The sequence below is a fragment of the Xenopus laevis genome, chromosome 2L (assembly GCF_017654675.1).
Source record: "Xenopus laevis strain J_2021 chromosome 2L, Xenopus_laevis_v10.1, whole genome shotgun sequence".
NCBI classification, from domain to species: domain Eukaryota; kingdom Metazoa; phylum Chordata; class Amphibia; order Anura; family Pipidae; genus Xenopus; species Xenopus laevis.
The window spans coordinates 54741273-54763565 of NC_054373.1; the positions used below are offsets into that span (position 1 = coordinate 54741273).

Below are 22293 nucleotides of genomic sequence, written 5' to 3' on the forward strand. Positions count from 1 at the left end.
TTCAAATGTGCATCTCATATGTGTGTCAAATTCACAAAAAATGCACATGTGTAAGAGCACTAACTAACACAAAAGAAACCACACTTGTCCTAGACTGAGGGTTACCTAAAATTGATCAAATCTTGTTACCCCTGCAGCCCCCTGCTTGGTACCTCTCTGATAATCCGTGTCGGGCTGAGCCACCAGTATACCTGGAAAAAAGCAGATGGGCCAAGATGTTTAAGGTGTAAAGTTTTCTGGTAGGCCCCTGGCATCCAAGTCTAACATTGCTGATAATACTGTTGAATTCCATTGTTAGCACAGGGATGAAATACATATATATACATTCTGCTAAAAGCCGTTTCTGTTCCACAATATCAAGCACAAATTAATCTGAAAGTAAGATTAGCTTCTTAGAATGAAAAGAAAACTAATATTAAGTTGCAAAACATCAGGTTTGTTATGCTGTTAAATCAAGACATCAAAAGTTTTTTCCCCTGGAATTGGATCTCGTTTATGAGTTTTCACGTGATAAACCATGAGATAACTTTTTCTCACTGAATTCATTCTGGCCCATAAGGCAGTCCTTAGTAAACCCTGGTTTATTATTTCCCTATCCAGGATAAAGTAATAGCAAGTCAGTGTTTGCCCAGTAGGTGGCAGTATTTAAGTAAATACAAGGGATAGCACAAGTGCTCAGGGCTCTTTTCCTGGATCCCATCTAGGAGGTAGGTGGGTACGTGATTGGATCTGGGCAGTTGCCAGGCCCGGTTAGGAAAGTTTAGTTATAGTTTGCTTTGTTGAGTAGCTCAAGGCTCCAAAAAGGAGGATAGTAGGGTTAGTACCCCGTGGTGATCAGACTATGAGTATAGGCACCTTAATGGTTGATCATCAGGGACACAATGGGCCAGATCTGGTTCAGTGAGGAAAAAGTTATATCTTGGTTTATCACATGAAAACTCATGGACAAGATTCAATTCAAGGACAAAAAACTTTTCTCTGAACTCCAGTTCTAGGGCCAGATTCAATTCAGTGCGAAAAAGGTTTATCACATGAAGGACCAGATTCAATTCATTGAGAAAAAGTTATCTCATAGTTTATTATGTGAAAACTCAAGGACCAGATTAGTTTGAGGAGAAAACTCTCACTTCCAGTAATTTCCCATAGACTTCAATAGAGTTTTCACATGATAAACTGTGAGATAAGTTTTTCTGAATTGAATTGCATCTCAAATTGAATCTCGTCCATGACTTTTCACGTGATAAGACTTTTTATCACTGAATTGAACCTAGCCTGAAAGATTATGGCTGAGATTCAATCTGAGATGCAATTCAATTCAGAAAAACTTATCTCAGAGTTTGGGCCAAATTCAGTTCAGTAAGAAAAGTTTATCTCATGGTTTATCATGTGAAAACTCATGGACAAGATTCAATTCGAGGAGAAAAACTTTTCTTCAAATTGAGTTCTAGTTTTTTCCCATAGACTTCAGTAGAGTTTTCACGTACTAAACCTTGAGATAAGTTTTTCTGAATTGCATCTCAAATTGAATCTCGTCCATGACTTTTCATGTGATAAACCTTTTTCTCACTGAATTGAATCTGCCCCTTTATCATGTGAAAACTCTATTGAAGGCTATGGGAAATATCTGGACCTGAATCTGAAGAAAAAAAGTTTTTGCTACTCAAATTGAATCTCGTCCATTAGTTTTAACATGATAAACTGCGAGATAACCTCACTGAACTGAATTTTGTCATGTATGCTGGCTTTCGGAAAAAATTATTGAAATTCTAAACTTCATTAGCTAAAATTCTTATGCCATGTATGTGGCTTAGCCATTGTAAACTGCTTAATGTCTCTGACAAATAAACTGTTACCCTTTGTTTTCACTGAAAGAACCTCCTGGCGTCCATTCATTTATATTTTTATTGCACGGTAGCCTGTGGGAGTTGAAGTTACACTACACCACACCTTTATTCTTTCACTTAGCAAAGGCCTGAAAGTGGACCTGTCACCCAGACACAAAAATCTTTATATTAAAAGTCCTTTTTAAATTAAACATGAAATCCAATTTCTATTTTTTATTAAAGCATTCATAGCTGTTGTAAGCTCATTTAAAAATCTCAGCTGTCAATCAAATATTGTCTGCCCCTCCTCTATGCCTTAGGGATAGAGACGGGGCAGACAATTACTTTCACTTTCCATTCAGCACTTCCAAAATGTCACTGCTCTCCACACATTTCCCCAGTTCTCTTCACCATTTAATTGAGTAGCCAGGGCATGGGGATGGACATTGGGTCCCCCATTCTGGTGCACAAACAAGATTCTGAGATGATACAAGACTTGTCTTGATAACAGTGTCCACAAAATGGTTCCTGCCTGCTAGCTATAATTATGAGTTCCCAGATTGATGGAAAGAAGATTCAAATAATCTATATAGTGTAATTAAAGTTAATTTTGCTTGACTAATGTGATAAAATATTGTTTTGAATAATTTTTTTGGGTGACTAGCTGGACATTAACCCCGTTTGGCCTGTATAGCTAAAAATAGTGTTAGATCTCCTTAGCTGGTCAGGCATTGAATTTGCATTTACAGGCTGTTTCCCAGGCCTGTTTTCCTTAGCAGCTACATTCCTTCATCACCTGTAGATAAGCTAGTATAGGTGACAGGATTGCTTTTAATTTTGAGAATGTTGAGGACAGAGCAGAACTTCAGTCAGTAATAGAAGCTGCAATTCTATTGTCTTAGAGCAAAGGTGGTAGGGAGGGGGGCTAAATGGTATCATCAACTACAAGATGGTCCACTTCCATCTTGGGAACAGACTCTTGCAAACTATTTCCATGCTACCACTTATTTGTACTTGCTGGGATTCAGTTGTACCTGTTGTTTATGAGAGCATAATCAGGAACTTGTGGGGTGGCATTGTGTGCCACAAAGCTGTGCCAGATTTGTCTGTTCAGGAAGCCGTTCAGGCCACTTCTCCCTTACTTCATACTACTCATTAGTGTCTCATAATTGTTTTGCCTCCATTCTGTATAATATAGACTACATATCCACAAAAAGAACACTACCAGTAGCCCCCTACTACTACATGGTAAATAGGAAACAGTGCACCACACTCTGATTTGCGATTTTGCCAAATGAGCAAATCTCTCCCTGATGTGCCCACATTCAAGGTGGACGATATTGAGCTGATCCAATCATGGGCCCTAGGGCCCTATGTTAGGATCATAATGCAAGCAATATGGGTGGGCGGATCGCAGAACCGCCTCCACAAACAAATGCAGTCCACAATCCGACTGGATTTTTTTACCCCTGCCCAATCGACATCTAGCTGAATCTCGGCCAGATATCGATTGGAGAAGCCCGTCGGAGGTCCCAACGCATGGGCCAGTTAGCTGCCGACTCTGTCTTTTAGCTTTTATCTGCCCGTGTATGGCCACCCTAAGAAGTCACTATGTTTTTTCATTGCATTGAATAAGAATAAACTTAATAATAAATAATAAATAATTAATAAATAATGACAAAAAAGTTAAAAGTATCCAGTTAAATATTAAAATGCAATGTATATAGTTATACTGACAACACAAATGTTTTTTAAGTTTCTATAAAATAAAATAAAAAATTCTCCATTATAAGCATAGTGGCCTCTTAGTTAATAGTTAATTCTGTCCCTAATTTGTACCATGAGCGTGTCCCTAATTCAATAGCTAAGAATAAGGATCTTGGTCAACAAGCCTTTGTCCTACTGGCATACCCAAACAATCAAGCTGTGTTTAAGTGAAATTGTCTAAAATCTTTTACAGTACAAAGACTATTCACAAGCTATTGAATGGTACTTGAAATTGTAATCATGCATGTATTTGTATGTATAAAGCTATTGTTGCCACATTCCTCCTAAAGGCCACTGTGGTTTAGCATACACTAGACATGGGTTATATCCCAGACCCCATACACTGAGGTTAGGCTCTTGTCTTGTACAGCCGGTCTTATCTCTCTAACAACACCTTCTTTCAAAAAACTTGCTCAAATGCTGTAATGGACAATTTATGGGGATACAAAAATATTGATTCTGGGTTCCTGTATTGTTTAATACACCCAAGTTCTTGACTCATATACCAATCCTTGGGCCAGATCTCATGGTTTATCATGTGAAAACTCATGGATGAGATTTAATTCGAGGAGAGAAAAATTTTTCTTCAAATTCAGTTCTAGTTTTTTTCCATAGAGTTTTCACTTGATAAACAGAGAGATACGTTTTCCTGAATTGAATTGCATCTCAAATTGAATCCCATCCATGACTTTTTTCACATGATAAACCTTTTTCTCAATGAATCTGGCCCCTTGTCGGAGTATTGGCTGTTAATTGTAAACAACAACTATCAGATACACACTTCACTTGGGGACAATAAATTTACTTCCCATTAAAGAGAAAGATTCAATTCAGTGAGAAAAAGGTTTATGACGTGAAAAGTCATGGATAAGATTTGATTTGACACAGAAAGAAATCGGCAGCGCTCGGTCTTACTCACGCTGTTGCATTGACCAGCTGCCGTAGACACCATTGTCCCAACACTCGGTCTAACCCACATTCTGGAGTTCACCAGCTGCCATAAACGAGAAAAAGGCAATATTTGTACACAAAGAGAAAATTTGTCAGCGCTCAGTTTGCCTTTAAAAAATAATTACAAAAAATGAGGTGTTAGTACCACACTTTGACCAAAATATGTAAGCTCATATGCCACATCAAGGCCGCTCATTGTATGTGAGTCCTTACACTGTTTGTGAGCATTATAAGTTTGTAGTGCATTTAAAATCAAGTCCCCCAGCAACCAGAGCTTTTAAACCCCAGCCAACAATCATACACCTGTGAATAATTTCCTTCCTAACTAACCTTCCTTCCTAACCTAAGCTCTAACTATATCTAACTCAGGGCACTGTCTAACTACATCAGTTAATCAGTCATATATTATTTTATAAAAATAATAGTAGGGCATTATATACCTGAAAAATATAACCTAATCCTTTAGCTACAATGCCAAACCCCAGAGCAGAATGAGCACATGGAACTTTCCCATCTCCAGGGGAAACTGCATTCAGTCAGCTTGTAGTCAAACGAAGACCATAAATCATCTTGTAAGCAGCAAGCTGTTCTCTAAACTAACCACATTTTGGTAGACTGTGGCTTCAGTCAGCAGGCGTTTTTATAACACTAATTGCACTATATTTTATGCTTAATGAGATTTGTTTTTCACTTCCTGCAACTCAGCTTTTGCATAGTCTGTAAGCATCAGACATAGAAAAGTTGGATGCAGCTAGATTCCTATAACAAGAGTATTTGTTAACAAACTGCTAAATGTCACACTTTTACCTTCCAAAGGAAAGTAAACAGTGACCACCTATAGTTCTAACCCAGTGCAGCAAATGTACCTAAGGTGCTCGATTTTTGTCTGTGTTTTGTGGGGGACGTCATGAGTTAACCCCAAGTCAGCATCAATATTGTCATAATGATTACCCCCCATCAATACAACCTTTCACTTACAGAATTCAGAATTCCTTATTTTTTGTCATTGTACTAATGATACTGTAGATACCCTCACCCTATAACTGAGTGTGTCCGGGTGCAGATGCCCCAGACCTGTCGCTTAGTTAAACACGTTCACAAGCATTCAATATTTGCAGGTCACACCCAGCTTGAAGTCCCTGGTCTGGGTGCAGCTCCCTGAACCCGCAGCATGGGGAGACTCCACAATCAGTACACTTCCAATGTTGCTCATCATAGTAAGTACAGGGCAGCTACCAGCGCTCCATCATCTGAATGATGTACAACTTAGGTAAAACCCCTTGTCTGCTTTATTCAGACAGCTTTATTCAGGTCTTGGTGCTCTGAATTATAGTACTGAGACATGCAGCAATTAAACTCCTATGCAAAGCAGAATGCAAAGTGCAAAACTATGCCAGATTGTGCCTGTCTATTGCACTTTGCACCCTGCTTTCCATGTCATAAATGATCATTAATGCATAATTTACTCTTCACTAATTCTACTACTACAAATTCGCTCAGTCTATATATTGGAAGACAAAAACGACATGCTCCATAAAATATTTCTATAAAATTTTTAGCAAAGCTTATAATTAAGCTTGAAATAGTGCCAGTGTTTATCTTTGTGCGTCTCCTGTGAGAAAACGGGTATCATAGAATCTTTTTTATTCTGAAAGGAGCATGCCCACATCACTGAAATGTCTGCCTGGCATTATCAGTGTATAAAAAGACTAGCCGCACCCATGGTCTTCTGTCTGGATGTGAATATGAAGACACTACCACTATATTGATGATACTGTACATATACTCATGAGAACAATGTTGTTCAAAGTGCCAAAAAATTTATTATTTTCACCACTCTAACCAAAATTCCTCAAGTGCATTTACTGGAAGATGCAGAAAATATTCTTAAACGTATTTGTATAACATTTTAGCAAAATTTAAGATCAGGTTTGGCAAAATAGAAATGTTAATTAAGGAAGAGTGCTATTGTTTATTTTTGAATGTCTCCTTCTATGACAAAATGGGTACTATAGGGTCCTTCTCTAAAATGAGGATGATGCACCTTTAATGGTTTCCCTTTTTTCAGCTGCAGCAACAACTCAAATCTGTTGAGCTTTGGTTGGTTTAGATTTTAAGGGTATTAGCCATCTTGACAAAGACAGTTGTGTTAAATCACATACCTAATTGCATAACAAAATAGGAATCCCTTAATTGAAAACAGATAAAGATCGGAAAAGGTTCACAATATACCTGAAAAGTTGCCTTGGCGAAGATAGGTTTAAAAGATACAGTACTTGTGGAAGGGAGAGGCCACATACTCACACATTACATCCACTGACCTGATTCCACTGAAATTCTAATTCAGCATTATGCAAGACATCAGTCCAGCACAGACTAAAAGCTCCATAAACAGGAAAAATTACTATAAGCTGGCATAACTTTTAAATATACACAATACTCAATGAACACTGTATGTTGGTATTGTCACAGCTGTGATTTATTATATGTTTAATATTAACAAGAATCTAGACAGTGTCTGGTAAAAGCCAAAAGCCATAAACACTAAAGGCAGATATTATCGTGAATGCTACCAAATAACCATTACTAAATATTCTTCTAAAAATATATACCCTAGTGAATAGGCTGCAGTCTAATTGCGTGCATACTAAAGACCATATAACGGAATAAAAATTATGTCAATAGACAGATTTGCATCATGGAAGATTATTACAGTATCTAATGGGGTATCGACAGCATAAATTGGTACCAGCTGGTCTGTAGGGCGGAGATCATGAATAAATTGCCTCCATCTGAGTCCACAGTTAAAAACAGACACACTTGCAAATACTCACAGAAAAAGGAAAAGCACCAGCAATGATCACATTCCCTTTTTTGTATATAAAACCAGAGAAAGCATGGCTTTAAAGAAGAATAAATAATACTATATTATATCAAACTTTCTATTAGTTTGTTTACTTCCCAAGATGCCTGTGCTGTGTTTTAATATTTCATGAGTAAAGACAGGTATAGTTTAATAGTGGATAATGTACTCACTGTTAGAATGTATGTATAGGAGTTCACCTTTTTTCTGTGTTCTTTATAAAGGTGATTGACCTACTCCAAGGAGTGAGTTAAAACTCCATGGAAGTGAGGACTAAATGACACTAAATTCAGAAAATGTGAAGATACTGTGAATTATGCAAGGGATCCCTGGGAAACATTGTTTTCCAAAAAGGACCACTGGCACTGGGGGAAAAAAAAATCTAAGATGATGCCCAAAATAATAAAGCAATACAAATATAAAGCAGCGTTGCCCTGCACTGGTAAAACTGATGTGTTGCTTCAGAAACACTACTATAGTTCATATAAACAAACTGCCATGTAGGCATGGAGGCAGCCGTTCAAGCACAGGATACACAGTAGATAACAGATAGAGTCTGAAGGATCCCATTGTATAGTACAAAGCTTATCTGTTATCTGCTGTGTATCCTGTGCCTTTTGTCTTTTTTCAGCTCTGAATAAGTGCCCTCTTGACTACACAGCAGCTTGTTTATATAAACTATTGTAGAGTTTCTGAAGCAAACACACCCGTTTTACCAGTACAGCTAGGGTTGCCACCATCTTTAATGCCGAACTACGGGCAGGGGGGCGGGGGCATGGGGCAGGCCGTGACGTAGTGGGGGACGGGCCTGTGACGCAAGGGGCATGTCACTATGCCAGGGGCGGGGCTATTACGTGGCAATCGCCGATTGGTTGATCGCCACATCAATCTTATGAAATGCTTATTTGGACCCGGGCAGCCCTTCAAAAAACTGGTCTGTTCGGGTCAAAACCAGACAGGTGGCAACCCTGAGTGCAGCACAACAGTACATTATATATGTCATTACTTTAAAAGACTTTCGTTTTTTGGTGTTACTGTTCCTTTCAATTCAACCATTGCTAACAATGACATGGAACATCATTTTGGGACTATATTGTGACAAAATGACCTTTGTCCTGTAACCTAAAGGAAAACACCATTCCAATCTGCGTGTCACTTTATTTGGTTTACTGCGGTACTCTTCTGTATAGCTCTATGTTGCCCTCTTCTTTTAGGTGGATTACGGTAGCTCCATTTCTGTAGCCACTCCCTCAGTTTCCCCGTGCGTTTTGCAGCACTTCTTGGGATTTCCCTTTTGCCCTGCAGGATTGTGGGGGGCGCATGAGACAGGGGAATATGCGGGGGATTTCTTCGCGGGAACATCCAATGTCTGTATTGGATTGACTGGCACATGGGACTGGAACTGGCTCGACCTTTATAACTCTGTATTTGCCTTGTTCTGCCTGTCTCTGTGTTGACTATGCATTTAATGTTTACATTTGCCTCTAGCTGGCATGCTGGGTAATGTAGTTGTGCCAAGGTGTTAGGCAATATTTGTAAATAAATAGATTGATATAATGCATTGATAGATTGATGGTGTGCACGTTATCCAGTCTGGATTTAAAGAGACATTACATTTTAAGTACGCAAAGAGCCCTTATATAAAGTACTGCAATGTGACAGCACATAATAGCCCCTCTGGCATGTGTTAGAGATTTTTAGAGTTTCCAGCTTTCTTGTCCTCATTTAATACTGTGTTCTGGGGTTTCTACTATTACAGTTCAGCTGTCTTCTTGCTGTTTAGGGATAAGTAAGTAAGTGTGCATGGCTCCTCTGTATAGGAAGGGTTTGAGTCAGAGAGGCTCCTTGGGACATGGACCTTATGGGTAAGGATACCAGTATGCAAGTGGATGTTGTAGGAAAAGGTTCTGAGTAGTTGAACAGGTGGGCGTGTGCTTTGTACAAGGGGCGGAGCTGGGTTTGCTAGCTGAATGCAGGAGCTGTGGGTGCTGCCTGCCTGGGATCTGACAGCTGCTGCAGTCGAAAGTCTGAAGCTGTGATGGGGAGACTTAGCGGAGCCCTGCGATGTGTCAAATACCTGCTGCTGACTTTCAACCTTATATTCCTGGTAAGGCACACTCTGATGCAAAAGGGGGAATGGATGAGTTCACCAATGAGGTAGAAAGGTACGGAAATGGGCACAAAGCAAAGCTCTGGAGAGATAGAGGGAAAAAACTAGTGTATTTATTGGAATAAGTTCATGCAATTTAGATTTTAAAGGCAATGCTGTTTACTGTTTGATATTATGATCTTAATTATTATTAAAGAGTTACTAATTCTGTCCAGAGTGGTATCATTATAAGAGGTTTGATCCTGCAGGATAATGCATCTATTTTTCAGTACCCTGGGAGATAAAAGGTGATGATATCTAGCCTCTGGATCTCCAGCTATTTTTTCTTTTAAACCACAACTCCCAGAATCCTCAGAGACCTGAAGGATGCCAGGGTGGGGTTACTTTGAATTTCAGCTCAATAACATAAAACAGCCGCAGGTTGTACAGCCCTGATTTAAAGTAATGCACCCAAGATCACAGGAAAATGTAGGTGTTAAGTTAAAAAATGTAGCTATATACAGTGAAATGTGATAGTTGGGTGGGGAAGCGTCCAATAATGTTAACATAATCTTAAAACTATTGGTTCCATAACAGGTAGTGTACATGTTTCATTTTTACGCAACTACTTGTGGTGATGAAGTGCTGCTACATTTGCCTCATCACTTCCCATCCAGGATGTATAATAATAATAAGGGCAGGTGTCTAGGGTGGTTGCATAAGGGGGTGGTCTATATATGAGAAAAATTTTGAGTGGTATTAACCAACAAATAGGGATGTGCCTAGGACATTGCTGGATGTCAATCCGATGCTAATGGCGCTATATAAATAAAGAACCATTATAATCATAGGTGCTGGTTGACCCATGATCCTTTCCAATCAGCTGAAAGAGAAATAACCTGTTGCAAGTAACTGTGATGCTTATCACAGTACAAAAAGCAGACTGGCTTTTTTGCATTGTACATCCCCTTAGTATGTGGTAGGTAGACTATTAAAGGGACATTAACACCAAAAGTGTATGTATTCCTAAAAAGAGAAGGAAAATAGCTCTGACATATTTTCTGGTAAACATGGGCATTCTATTACTTTCCAGCTATGTAAGGACTAAGGTGTTTGTTGCATTAATAGTCATTTGGGCAATTGTTTAGCTGCTGCCGAAAATGCGGTGTAAGAAAACATCTGAAATCACCTTCATCAATGGCAGTGGTTCTCATGTGAAATCACCATCACAGGAAATTTTAACTTGATCCTTTCCTGAAAACATGCTTGCATTTTCTGGTAATGGTGAAATGCATGAAGATCATCTGGGCTAGAGTTCTCAGGACTTTGATAGTGGGAAAAAAATTGGTGGGCAAAATGGACAATCGCTATATGTGCCAAATGTCTCGTTCCAGCTCAGACTCAGTGCAAGGTATTTTGAGATCTTTGTTGCCTCTGTGGAAAGTGATTTTGCATATCAGAACATCCCATATCACTTTACCCTAAAGCAGTAAGTACTAATAAAGATAAGGACAATTGATTACATGCAGAATATTCTGCTATACAGATATAGAGAATCCTAAGACTGTTGAAAGGTTGTCATTAAATATATTCCCTCAAGACTATCCCTCATGCTGTGTTTTGATCACTCACCCAAGCTTGCTTTTCATTTATGTAAATGAAAATCACCATTGGTCACCCAGCTCAAAAATATGACTGTAGGGATGAAAACAGCACGTTCCATGGCCCTTATGCAGCTAGAAAAAGTAGCTATTTTTAAATAATTGTATATTTATATTTTCTGATTAATTAAAATGTGTAATCTTTTTGGCGGCCAAAAATCAGATCATAATGGAGGCCTTCAAACCTGGACATTCGATTTTTGGCCAGCTGTCTGACAAAGGATTGGGGAAGGCTCATACAAAGGCAGATAAGTTGTTGACTTGCCCCAAAGGAGACAGCTTTATTTTTAATCTGTTTAATATGGTTCCCACTTTCTTCTATAACAGACATTATTATTTAAGGACAGTGTCAACAAAACTGAAGGGCTAACCTACCTGGGGTGCTTGGAACAGTAATGAGGGGTGCTCATACTGAAGGTTAGTTTGAGGGTTACTTATTTTCTCTCCTAGATACCCCTGATACCCCAGCTTGAATGTCAATAAAGGCAATATTTAGGGAAAGAAAAAAATTTTCCCTGTTTTTTGCAGATAATTTGGCACTGTCGTTGAATAACTGATGCTTAACTGTTTTTAAACCTTATCGTGAGATACAAGGCAGTCCTGATCAAAAGTTTAACCACTAAAGGGGAGGCATGAACAATCTAACAACCACTGTTTTGCTGTGACCAAGATGCAGCTTGTGACTAATAACACAATACACGGTGTTCGTCAGAAGAACAATGGGAACATGATTCTTCATAATATGCATCCATACATTCAACTACTCTATGGCCAGTATACAGACGATAACTCTTGGAGCTAGGTTGAAGTAGATATGTGGTTATTGTGTGCCTAAATGTAAGGCTTATGGTACAGATAGCAGCTTAGGGCATTTTGCTTTATGCAGAACACAACAAATCACAACCACTGTGAAAAAGCCACTATGGATTGAGGGGTTAAATGGCCTTCCTGCATCAACAACAAATAAACCAGATGGCAGAATTAATTGAAATGGACAGGTGGGAGAAATTGTATGTCTGCAGTGTCCAGAATAGAAAGAAGGAGTGTGGCAGATGAAGCTGAAGTGATGGGACAAATGTGTGGGGGATGATCAAAAGACAACAGAAGTCAGAGGCAGATTTAGGTGAGATAAAATTGGCAAGCTAAGTCAGATATAGACAGATGAAAATAGTGTGGGACAGGGAGGAAACACAGCCGACATGCAAATGAAAAGGGAATGCCTTGGCATAGTATAAAGATAGAAGCAAAATAATGAGAGGAATGATTGGAAGGTGTGAAGACAGGAATAGATTGTGATGCCTGGCAAAGAAAAAAATGGGTCTCCTAGTGAGGGTCATGGGGAGAGAGCATTGTAAGGACAGAGCAAGACAGTAAATACAGTTATGGGGAAGTCCTAAGGGCAAGAATGTGAAGTGGAAAATGCATCAGAGTGCTTGGAATTAATGAACACAGGAGGGAAGGATCACTATTCAAGCCACAAGGGAATTCTGTAATCATAAGAGGAAAGCTGCTGACAGACCATATACACCAAAATTGTAAAATATTAAATTAATGTGATGGGTGGGTGATATTATGATGTCAGATTCTTTTACTGCCTTCAAAAGTGGCTTGGATGATTTATTGGACAAGCATAATATCCAAGGCTATTGTGATACTAAAATCAACAGTTAGTATGTATAGTTTATGTATGTGAGGGTATAGAAAGGCCGTTATAAGTGTGTATATATCTGCGCTGGAATCATTTGGAGGAGTTGAACTTAATGGTCTTTTTTTCAACCCAACTTAACTATGTAATATGTAACTAAAAGAAATACATATTACTGTATTCCTCAAAAAAATCCCTGGGCTCCTTTAATATTATTAGAACAGTAAAACACCCTACGAAAAGCACTTTCATCTTGTATATGTATCACTTAAAGTCAATACTTCCATTGTGCCTATCACTTTTTAATAGGCACTGGGTGCAGTGAGCAGTGCTATAGGGTTCAAGTGGAAAATGTTTTTCACTCCTGACATTGACAGTGTAAAAAAAAAGTACAGGGTTTCTTTTCACGTAATGGCCCAGGCTCAATTCAGTAAGAAAAAAGGTTTATCACATGAAAAGTCATGGACAAGATTCAATTTGAGATGCAATTAAATTCAGAAAAACTTTATCATATGAAAACTCTATTGAAGTCTTTCGGGAAAAACTGGACTGAATTTGGAGAATTTTTTTTTCTCCTCAAATTTAATCTTGTCCACGAGTTTTCACGTGATAAACCATGAGATAACTTTTTCTCACTGAACTGAATCTGGCCCAATGTGTTTGAAAATAATGCCAAAGGAATTGCCCAGTTGCAAGGTATATAATACAAAGCTCAAGCAATGCAAATCCTATAATCACGTGGAATTTACAAACAGGTGCAAGTTGCATATGTGTATATTTTTTTATGATGCTTTATTTGCATTTTTTTTCATAAATATTCTCTAGATTTGAACCTATCATGTTGCTAGGGACCCACTTACCAAAACATGTAGGCGAAGGGTTTAACGGCAGACCGGAAGATGAATTCTATAGGTTCTTAGAACAGAAACATAGGTTATAAAGATAATAATAACAAAAATCTAGCCTCAGGATTATTCTGCTTTCTGGTTGCTGGGGTCAACTAAAAGCTAAGTTGCTATTAAGGGGCCAGGGATTACTCCCATAAATGGCAGATTTTCAGAAACACATCTGCATTTTCTTGAATTTGATAGCTTATTATGTTAACACAGCTGGGAAAATCTCTCTAGTGGGAAAACAGATTTCCCTCACTTACTATACAAACAATAGCAATATTTTTTAAAATATAGCTTTGGAATATCATGTCATTTGAAAGGTTTTCTGTGCAAAAGCGAAGACAGATGACATAGGAACCACCCATTCAAGAGAATAAGAATAACAGAAACTTGAAGATCTAAGTGTTACTGGTAAGAAGAAAGTGGAGAGGATGGTTACGATTTAGACTAGCCGTGAAGGTCAGGTTATACAGATTTTTTAGGTATTAGGAGACCTCTGTATTTCATTCATCAAATCCTTGCATAGTAAGAGGAGATGAAATCAAAAAATGTTTAGAAGTCAACATCCATGTAGTTGGGGTTGGGAGGGGTCTTCCCACTGGGGCTAAAACAGAAACTGTGCAAAATAGCAATATGGAGGTCCAGATTTTCTAGATCAGCACTTGACCCAATCCTGCACCCGGCCCAAACCCGCCTTGGCTCTTCCATTTAAACACCAGCACCTGCCCACCCCATAGTGATGTCCCAAAATGGCAGGTGCAAATCCATAAATGGAGGATCCAGAAGCTGGAAGTGTTAGGTCGCTTGTTTTGGAAGGAATAGGTGGGCCATACACTCCTTTCTTAATGCCCAGCTCACTTTCCATAAAAAGATTGTCCTGTGAAAAGGTATTTAAAAGAATGCAAGTTTGGTCTCAATGGAAGGAACTCCCATAGGGGTTGATGTCTGCCACTGCATTGAGCAAAAGGAGTGAAGCCAGGAAGTTGAACTATTGCCAAAGATTCATCAAGTGAAAATGAGTACAGGAATGATCCCAAACATTAATTATTTGGGGTTTTGTTTGTTGATAGTCCACAAGGATCCCAGTGTAGTAAGGGAACTCATCAAACGTGTTTATGTAGCATCCAGAAGCCTGTAATTATATTTGTTTTGTATGTTGATACAGAAACCCCTGTGTTCCAATGAACTTGTTAAATTGAAGGAAGTGCCTGTTGTGGATCCTTCATTCTTACATAACATATTGAGTGTGTAGTTGTTTTAGAAAAACAACTATGTTGGCTCCACCACTCCAGTCAAGACATCAGAGAGCTTAACATCCGTTTTTGTCAGGTGTTGTAGAGTAACATGCCCTAGTTATGGCTTTGAAGACTGGTACATTCTGTAACATATCCATTAGCATCTGTGGCTTGTGCTAACTTTACTTGCAGACAGTCACAAAGAATTATAGAACAATCAAACAAAAGGAGATGTAAGCAGTTAAGACTTCACTGTGGCAAACACCAAGGGGCAATTTTATTAAGTTTCTAGTTGTTTTTTCCACAAAAATTAGAGTTTTCGAGTTGTATTTTTTGGTCAAAACTCACATTTTAAGTTCGAATTTTTTTCGGAGGTTTTTGCCCAAAAACTCGAATGATTCAAGCAATTTGAAGTTTTTTTTGCAGAAAACTCTAGCAAATCAAGTTTTCAGGAACTTGCAGAATCAAGTTTATCTTGTACATGTCTGTTTATGTGAGATACCATGTGTTCGTGTGGACCAGTTATAAAAATGATGGATGACTATATGGCACTGGTAGGATATGCAGCATTATACAGTTTTAAAAAATAGAAAAGTACCGGTATGGAGGACAAACATTATAATAAATGAGTATACATATACAGAGGTAAAGTGACATATGGTAAAAGAGGAAAAAAAGGAAGGAAGTCCTTGCCTCGTAGAGCTTACAATCTAAGAGGGTGGATAATATACAGGTACAGATAGGAGAGAAAAAGTGTACAGGTATGGGATCTGTTTTCCAGAATGCTCGGGACCTGGGATTTTCCAGATAACTGATCTTTCTATAATTTGGATCTTTATACCTTAAGTCTACTAGAAAATCATATAAACATTAAAAACCCCATTAGGCTGGTTTTGTCTCCAACAATGATTAATTATATCTTAGTTTGGATCAAGTACAAGGTACAAGGTACTGTTTCATTATTACAGAAAAAAAGGAAATCCTTTTTAAAAATGTGGATAAAACGAAGTCTATGAGAGACAGCTTGTCTGTAATTCTGAGCTTTCTGGATAACAGGTTTCCAGATAATGGATCCCATACCTGTACTAAGGTTTTGGAATTGGCCCTGAAATTCTTAGACTGGACAGGTAATGTAATATAAAGAATACTATGGAGCTTTTGAAGATGTCATAAAAACTCCAGGATCATGTTTTAATATTACTAGTAGAGTTATTACATTGTCAGGTAAATTGTACATATTCAAACATAGAACACTCCAAAATAAAAGCTTTGGAGAAGGATTTGCAGAGTTTGGACGCTGGTTGCAAGTTTCCCACTTTTTGGCGATACTTGCATGCTGTATAATGGGCCCCATAGTTGACATTGCATTTTTTTTTTTTTAAATGCAATTGAAAAAAAATACATAAAGGAAGACTAATGAAAAAGTTGCTAAGGATTGGTCATGGTATAACATACTAAAGTTGCAATGATTTCATTTACAGTGGACTTCATACTAACATTGTTTTTGTACAAAGTTGTCTCAATCTCAACTTGAATGGCATTTGGTAAATACTTTGTTGATTTGTAATAAAAATGTTAAAACATTCTGTGCAGTATATGAGGCAAGTTGTGGCAACTGCAAGAGCACCATGGCTCAAACACAGGTTTATTTGCCTTAATGATTTGCAAGCTGTGCAATGAGAAGAACAATCTATTTAAATTAAACTGCTGATCATGGACAGAGACACAAACTAACTGGAAATAGGGAATGTGATGTGAAATCTTGTAGGGTTGCAGTTAGTCATTAAGCAGGAAAATCAGATGGTATTATGGCAATATAAACTGTAGTTTTTCAATTAGAATGGTTCTGTTGCCTTTTTCTTCATTAAACCAAATTACTCTGAAATGTCCCTGCTGGATTATTGACGATAATGGACTTCTTTCTCTTTCCTCTGCATCACTCATAGTCCCTCCAGACTATAGGAAATTGTGAGCTGTAGTCCAGAAAATGGGTTTTAAAAGGGCCTCGTTATTTCCTTCATTTATGAGTTGAACATTAGACAAAAGTAACCATTTTGCTGCTAGAGCAGCATGTAAAAGTCTGGCAAACAGAAACTCAGGGGTAGGGGCAGATATGGCAGCGACCTCATGCGCTTGCTTTAAACAGGGATGGAACAATAGGTGGAACAGTTTCTCATTCTGCTGGGGAGTCCAGGATGGCTGGTGTTCTAGTAGTGCTCTGAAATTAGAAATAGGAGGAAGTAACTCATAGTTAAAGGAATTTGATGGTTTGAACCCGAAGTCCAACAGTTTGTGATTGGTGTAAATGTTTTTTAGAAAAAATTGCCATTTTTTTCCCCAGTTATTCCTTTCACCAATATGGGGAACATGCATGGTACAGAACTTTCTTTGGAGCTAATGCAACTGTGCAAATGCCCAACTTTAAGAAGCATAAGGAATACCTAAAAGTAGGAATAGATGGTTATGCCGCAGTGTATCTCTTCTTTTTTTTTCAAAGAGGAGGCCTAACAAATTAGCCCCCAGGTGTTTTAGGCTTTCCTTGTCTTTTGAGAAGAAGGGATCTGTAGCACAGTACAGGTATGGCATGCATTTTTTTTAGAAACCCATTGTCCAGAAAGCTTCATATTACAAGAAGGCCATCTCCTTTAGGGGTAGATTCACGAACGTGCGAATTTTCGCCAGTGTCAGCTTCACACAGTTTGCACCAGTTTGCCAGTCGCAAATGCGCTATGACTGCACCAATTCACTAATATGCAGAGTTTCGTCCTTGGCGTTGAACGCTGGCGACTTTTCGCTAGTGTTACTTCGGCAGTGTGAGCATTTCTTAACGAACATGCAATTGCTTTCTTTTGTGCCTAGTGATCTTGCGCTTAGGTCAATTTGCATAGGGCGAGTAATTTAAAGTTGTATTGAGGTTTTTATTATAAATGTCGGTGCAAATGTTTGAACTTACCAATTTTTATCACAAATGTCCAGGGAACCTTAATAAATACAAGAGAATAAATATACAGTAATGCTCTACACACGAGCCCACTGTAAAATCAATGTTCCATATGTTATGAAGTGTCTGGAGAAAACCCGATTACCCAAAAAAAGTTTGTTAGGACTTTTACAGGCAATCCCGCTTCAAAAAAGAAAAAGTCGCCAGCGTTTTTGGAATTTTAATGTATTTTCGGCACACAGGATATGATGTAAGTGACAGAAGATTGAGGAAGATCTAGCTTCTTTTAAGCACTTCTTCTGGTCTGAGGTGGTGAAGTCAAATCTGGCAAAAGAGGTAAGGTTCAGAAAAATCCGCACTTTACTGAATTTGCGGAGTAATGACCTTTCTCCAGAGCAAAAAGTCGCCTGACGATAGAGTGCAAAAGAATGCTAGCAACGGTCTCTTTCGCTAGCGAATTGGCGCCTGCGCCTGTTAGTGAATTGGCAATGCCGCTGCAGGTGGCAACGCTGGCGAATTGTCGCTAACGTTAGCCACTTCGTCTTTTAGTGAATCTACCCCATAGACTCCATTTTAATCAAATAAGTCAAAATTTTAGAAATTATTTTCTTTTTTCCTGTAATAATAAAACATTACCTTTGAAGTGATCCAAACTAAGATATAATGACTCCTTATTAGAGGAAAAACAATCCTATTGAGGGTAATTAATGTTTTAATATTTTCTTTTAGTAAACTTACGGTATAGAGATCTATATTACAGAAAAAGACCCCTTATCTGGAAAGCCCCAAGTCCCGTGCATTCTAAAAAACAAACAAGAAATTTGACTAAACATGTTGATTGCACACTGGCTTATACACAAGTGTATACAGTAGGCATTGCACATATGTTTGCACGCCTTCAGTTGTCTCTGTGCCTTTAAATTAATGTTTCAGTGTTTGGCAAAAGGGAAACCACAGATCATGTCAGTTGTATAATGTGACAAAAATATGCAACACAGCTTCCTACAAACTGCAACGGTTTGTTCATCATGGCAGCAGGATTATTAGCACTGGTATGTTCTTGCCAGAAAATGAATTAGGTATTAGGTTAATGGATCTGACAAAGCCTGGCAAAGTGTACAGAAAGGCTGCACAGTGCAGCTGCTGTGTAAATAGGAACCCAAACTAAGGCATTTCAGTTGATATGTCTGTTGCATTTAGTTAAGGAGGAACCAGTCTAACCAAGTACATTTTCAAAAAATTTTATGTGTTTTTACAGTTTCATTTGATTTTTTTTTTCATTCCTTGGATTCCATGAATAATAAACGTAAAATGTATGCACAATAATGGTTTTTTCCAGCCCTATTTCATTTCTATTATTTATAGTTTATGCTATGCATATATGCACATTATGTTGTTGTTAGATGGTATTCATCCCAGGGTACTTAGCAAGCTTAGCTCTGTGGTTGCCAAACCACTTAATTTTTCAGGATTCATTGAGGTCTGGCATGGTGTTGAGAGACTGGCGAATTGCTAATGTGGTGCCGCTATTCAAAAAGGGATCCCGTTCTCAGCCTCAAAACTATACCCCAGTTAGTCTGACATCAGCGGTAGGAAAGCTTTTCAAAGGGTTAATAAAGGATAAGATACTGGACTTTATAGCAAATCATAATACTATGAGTTTGTGCCTGCATAGTTTTATGTGTAATAGATCTTGCCAGACTAACTTAATTTCTTTTTATGAGAAGGTAAGTAGAGACCTCGATTCTGGGATGGCAGTGGATGTTATTTACTTAGACTTTGCTAAAGCATTTGATACAGTGCCACACAGAAGGTTGCTGGTTAAATTAAGGAATGTTGGCCTGGAAAATAGTATTTGTACCTGGATAGAGAACTTAATAAAAGATAGACTACAAAGAGTGGTGGTAAATGGAACAATTTCTAATTGGACTAGTGTTGTAAGCGGAGTTCTGCACGGCTCTGTACCTGGTCCTTTGCTTTTCAAATTGTTTATTAATGACCTGGAGGTGGGCATTGAAAGTACTATTTCTATTTTTGCTGATGATAAATTGTGCAGAACTATAGGTTCCATGCAGGATGCTGCCACTTTGCAGAGTGATTTGACTAAATTGGAAAACTGGGCAGCAAACTGGAAAATGAGGTTCAATGTTGATAAATGCAAGGTTATGCACTTGTATTTAAGTTAATTTAAAGATGAACAACCCCTTTAAGAATACATAATACAACCATTTATGAAGATTTAGTAAACATACCCTGGTGTTTAGTGGATATTTCATAAGAATTACTGTTCCCCTTTATTTTTTAGCAATATTGCCACATTAAAATACATTTATTTTAGGGATGCACGGAATCCACTATTTTGGATTCGGCCAAACCCCCGAATCTTTTGTGAAAGATTCGGCCGAATACCGAATCCGAACCCTAATTTGCATATGCAAATTAGGGGTGGGAAGGGGAAAACATTTTTTACTTCCTCGTTTTCTGACAAAAAGTCACGTGATTTCCCTCCCGCCCCTAAATTGCATATGCAAATTAGGGTTCAGATTCGGTTCGGCCAGGCAGAAGGATTCGGCCGAATCCGAATCCTGCTGAAAAAGGCCGAATCCTGGCCGAATCCCGAACTGAATCCTGGATTCGGTGCATCCATAATTTATTTTAATATGGCACTATTGATATATATATATACTTTCTAAAAAAGTTTCCCATGTTGGTTCCTCCTTCTGAGCTTCAAAAAGAAGGAGTACAAAGCTTAGCATGCTCAAAAATATTAAACCTTCATTTTTGTTTAACCAAAATAAAAGTGGGTTTAACAATGAAAGCGTCCCTTCCTTTATCCAAAGTATAACAGTAAACAATAATAATTCACCGACCTTGTAATTTAGAGATATATGGCCATATTTGGTCACAAAAGAGGTAAAGTGTGCATTTGCTAAAGATGAACACAAAGTGTGGTGCACTGGAACAGGGAGTCGTTGTTAGTGAGCCAGGCTCTAGTATATCAGCTCTGACATCTCTCTAACTAATATGATTAGCTAAGTAATGGCTAGTTCCGTTTTTATTAAGGCTGAGAAGGACGTATCCACAACAATAATTCTATTGAAAAATAAAGTGTTGATAAGAATATGAAAAAAGCAAAATCTCTTTGGGTTTGTTTTTATCTACATGACAGTGTATTCCCTTCTTTTAAAAAGGAATCTCACTATTCCTTAGATAGGAAAAACTATTTAATTTTAATACACGCCATATTCAAAGGAGAAAGTTGCCCCATATAAACTTTTATAAAAGTATAAAAAGCATAGCATATTGTATGGATGGAGCAGAGGGTTTTATTGTATAAACATCAACACAACAGCTTACTATATGTGGTCACTATGGGTGCTTTTGCATTGATGTTTTAGGTAAGCAGTATGGAAGTTTCAAATATGTAAGCAAGGTTATTTCTAACAGGTAGCTCCCCATTGCCATTGGACTAGCAAGAAGACTCTTGTATTTTACTGGAAAATAGGTAGTACCTACGGCTGTCAACATTACAGCTTGTTAGTAGTGTAAGGGAGTAGAGCTGTAATGTAACTGTAGGGCTGTATCTTGGGGGGGGGCAGGGGTGAGCTAGGTTGGATCAGAGGCAAAACTGGGGTGGGGGGTCAAGAGAATAACTGAACAGTTAAAAGAATAACAACAGTTTATGCCTGAATTTACTGGCAATATAATAATTCTACGGAACTTGTTTCTTAGTCATGCCTCATTTTCTGCTGTACACACAGCTAGAATGCTACCTACTTCTACCTTGAAGAGGTAGAATGGAATATTATTCCTTGTTCAGTCAGAATAAGTGGCTGTATAATATAATGTTAATGCATTAAACATTAGACTTTTCCCAATTTCAATAACATTTTTCTTTGTGTTTCCTCTGTAATGCCTGCCCATCATGCAAGATGTTGTTTTAACAAGCTATGTTGTTTTAACCTGTTCCAAGCAGGTTCCCTTGCACGTGTTGCCATTTGAATGCCTTGCAAACACTACTGACACTACAGGCTCAGGTTCACCTACTATAACACCCCTGCCACAACTAGTACCAGATTAACCTAATGGGTGCAAGGTTTGGCATTTTCTGTGCAAAAATATGTGCACATTTGTAAATGAGCCCTATTTGACCTAGGGAAGCACCCAATCCACTATTTTGCATTCGGCCGAACCCTGAAAGATTCGGCCGAATACTGAACCGAATCCAAACCCTAATTTGCATATGCAAATCAGTGAGGAGTGGGAAAATGTTTGTACTTCCTTGTCTTGTGACAAAGAGTCACATGCTTTTAAGGATTCGGATTCAGTTCAGCCAGGCACAAGGATTCAGCCGAATCCTAATCCTGCTGAAAATGGCCATATCCTGCCTGAATACCAAATCCTGGATTCGGTAAATCCCTAATT

At 38.3% G+C, this 22293-nt stretch overlaps 1 protein-coding gene across 1 annotated transcript in view; it reads left to right on the plus strand.

The window, feature by feature from the left end:
- The first annotated feature begins 8874 nt into the window (after window positions 1-8874).
- The window catches only part of tspan2.L (tetraspanin 2 L homeolog), a 75637-nt gene continuing 62218 nt past the window's right edge, over window positions 8875-22293 (plus strand). Inside the window, exon 1 of the mRNA XM_018246346.2 lies at window positions 8875-9511. Within this exon, the coding sequence (XP_018101835.1) occupies window positions 9443-9511 (69 nt within the window). The 5' untranslated portion in view covers window positions 8875-9442. The remainder of the gene's footprint in view (window positions 9512-22293) is intronic.